Below are 2,915 nucleotides of genomic sequence, written 5' to 3'. Positions count from 1 at the left end.
TATAAGGGCAATAAAACGAAATAACATCTTAGTAGTCGGGTTTGGTGAGAACAGGCCCAACATATGTAACTGGACATGGCGAGAGCATGGTGTGTTATTACTCCTCACACAAATTGCGGTAGAGTATCGTTAATATATACTTTGCCATCCGTTCTAAATGAGCTTTAAAATAGAAATGTTGATGTTACTTTATTATCCAGATCTATGTTAATCAACGTAATGAGTGAAATGTAGTTACACTACATAATCCTGTTGTAAGGTGTTGACTTGTCTTTGTTATAATTCGTTTTTCCGTCATTTTTTTTTCGTTGCACCAGTTACTGCTATTGCCTTTTTAAAAAGTACGCCTTATAAACAGGTACAAATTTCTTGTGTTCTAAATCTTTTTGCTTTGCGCAGTATTTCCGCTGTTTTCTGGCCATTGTGTGAGAGCTAGGGATTCGTCAAGCTGCAAATAAAGCAGCTTGACGCCTTGCCTCGGTTCTTTTGAATGCTATGCAAAAACAAATAAATAAATATATATATATATATATATATATATATATTAATTTCTGTTATTTCCTCGAGGTGGCCTGCGGCGCCCTGGCCACCCGCAGCGTGTCCTGCAGCCCGGCCCCGGACGCATTCAACCCGTGCGAGGACGTGATGGGCAGGTCCTGGCTGAGGGCGGCCGTCTGGTTGGTCCTGGTGGCGGCCTTGCTGGGCAACCTGGCCGTCATGCTGGTGCTGCTCAGCTCCCGCTTCAGCCTCAGCGTGTCCAAGTTCCTCATGTGCCACCTGGCCTTCGCCGACTTCTGCATGGGCGCCTACCTCCTCCTGCTGGCCGCCGTAGATGCCCATTCGGCCGGGGCCTACTTCAACCACGCCATACCCTGGCAGCACGGTGGGGCCCCGAACTTTTTTCGGCTGTGTATACTCTATACACGCTTGCAAGTCCGGCTTCAGGGCGCTGCCATTTTGCTCGCTGGGGTGCGCTTGGACGCGTCCTAATCCGATTCCGAAGCCTTGCTAAGGCGTCGAAATCGGATCATTGCAGCGCCCAAGCGCACCCCACTGAGCAAGATGGAGCCGCCCCGAGACCGCACTTAAAAACGTGTATAAGACCGCCATCAAAACACTATAATGTGTCCTAACCAGCTGGCGTGTGTACACCAACTTAACTCTCTAATGTCACGCCACTACTGTGGAGCAGATGTCGGCACTGCACGTACGCCGACGCTTTATACCTCGTGTGAATTAGCTTTCTGCGCATGCGCTGTGCCCACACCGTGTGTGGGAATACGTGGGCATGTTTTGTAAACAACGTGTTGGTGTGTACTTTCTCTCGCAACTCAAAGCATGCTTTTTCGTGGTCAACTGTTGGTCAGACGCGGTTTCAGAGACTAATTATACGAACCAATAGCTGACCTAACGATAGGTTCGCGTTCTAATGGAAACCTTTGTATATCGAGGGGGCAAGATCCTGAAGCAGCAGTCACACTGCTTATACGTGATACAAACGACACGATATTCACTGTAGACATAACGACAGAATCATTGTAGGTCACGCTACAAGCACATCCGAACCATGTTCACTTACTACGCATATATGTATGCTAGAACAAGCCTGCAGACAGTGTATTGTTCGACCAATGTAAGAAGACCGTCATGCAAGGAGGAAGCAGACCTCAGGCAGTGTCTACAAACTGCCTTTTGTAGGAAATATTAGCGATGTGACCGTGGCTTAAATATGGCGTGCACAATTTCTCTTGAAAATCAAAACATGCTTTTACTTGGTCGCTAGTAAGTCAGATCCAGCGTTAGAGGTTCATTACGCAAACCGACAGCTGACTTAACGGTAGGCTCACGTACTAGTGAAGACTTCAATGTAACGAATAGAGGCAACATTGTTATGGTAACACGAAAACAAATTTTCTCTCAAGTTGTCTGTGATGTTAAGAGTGTGCATCGTAATTTCGATAACTCAACAGACCAAGCACCGTGACGTATTTGATTATAAGCCAACCGAGTAGAATGTTTCCATGCTCGAGTCGACAAGACCTTGTATCACCGCAGGTACGGGGTGCCAGGTGGCCGGCTTCCTAACCGTCTTCGCCTCCGAACTCTCCATCTTCACCCTCACCGTCATCACACTCGAACGCTGGTACGCCATTACCTACGCCATCCACCTGAACCGGAGACTGAAGCTCCGCACCGCCGCCAAGGTCATGACTGCCGGCTGGGCAGTGGCCGGCCTGGCCGCCTCCCTGCCCCTTTTGGGAGTCAGCAGCTACACCAAGACTTCCATCTGCCTGCCCATGGAGACGCGGGGCCCACGCGACCTCGCCTACCTGGCGGCCCTGCTGAGCGGCAACGGCCTAGCCTTCCTCCTCATCTGCGCCTGCTACGGCAAGATGTACGCCTCCATCGCCGGCCGCCACGCTTCCGCGGGAGACACCACGGTGGCCAAGAGAATGGCCCTGCTCGTCTTCACCGACTTCGCCTGCTGGGCGCCCATCGCCTTCTTCGGACTCACCGCGGTCGCGGGCTACCCCCTCATCGACGTCACCAACTCCAAGATCCTGCTGGTGTTCTTCTACCCTCTCAACTCGTGCGCCAACCCTTTCCTCTACGCCATCCTGACCAAGCAGTACCGCCGGGACCTGTTTGTCCTGCTCAGTCGGTACGGCTTCTGTACCAGGCGGGCCATGAGGTACAAGGACACGTCCTCTGTGCTCCACACCGCGCCGAACAATAGGGGCATTCTGCTGTCTCTGCAAGGCAACCACAGGCAAAGGGACGTGATCACGCCAGCCGTGGAGACGGAAGAGGAGACGCAATCCTCGACGCACAGAGGCTCGCCGCATCCCATCAGGAACAGTTACACCAAGATGAGTTCTGTGAGTCAATGTGCTTCGATACCGGTGGACGACTGA

At 51.4% G+C, this 2,915-nt stretch overlaps 1 protein-coding gene across 1 annotated transcript; it reads left to right on the top strand.

Annotated features, from left to right (window-relative positions):
* Window positions 1-204: 204 nt before the first annotated feature.
* LOC8030544 (thyrotropin receptor) lies at window positions 205-2,915 on the top strand. Its single transcript, XM_040211033.2, has 3 exons — window positions 205-216; window positions 568-883; window positions 2,056-2,915. The coding sequence occupies exons 1-3, from the start codon at window positions 205-207 to the stop codon at window positions 2,913-2,915; spliced, it is 1,188 nt and encodes a 395-aa protein (XP_040066967.2).

Source organism: Ixodes scapularis, unplaced genomic scaffold, assembly GCF_016920785.2.
Source record: "Ixodes scapularis isolate PalLabHiFi unplaced genomic scaffold, ASM1692078v2 PGA_scaffold6__148_contigs__length_123643588, whole genome shotgun sequence".
NCBI classification, from domain to species: Eukaryota; Metazoa; Arthropoda; class Arachnida; order Ixodida; family Ixodidae; genus Ixodes; species Ixodes scapularis.
Note: the sequence above shows the minus strand (reverse complement) of the source record. Positions and strands in the feature narration are given on the sequence as shown.

What these genes read in the sequence shown, in the direction of transcription:
- LOC8030544 (XM_040211033.2), top strand. An exon ending in CGCCATACCCTGGCAGCACG is followed by an intron (nt 884 to 2,055) that starts GTGGGGCCCCGA and finishes GTATCACCGCAG; the next exon opens with GTACGGGGTGCCAGGTGGCC.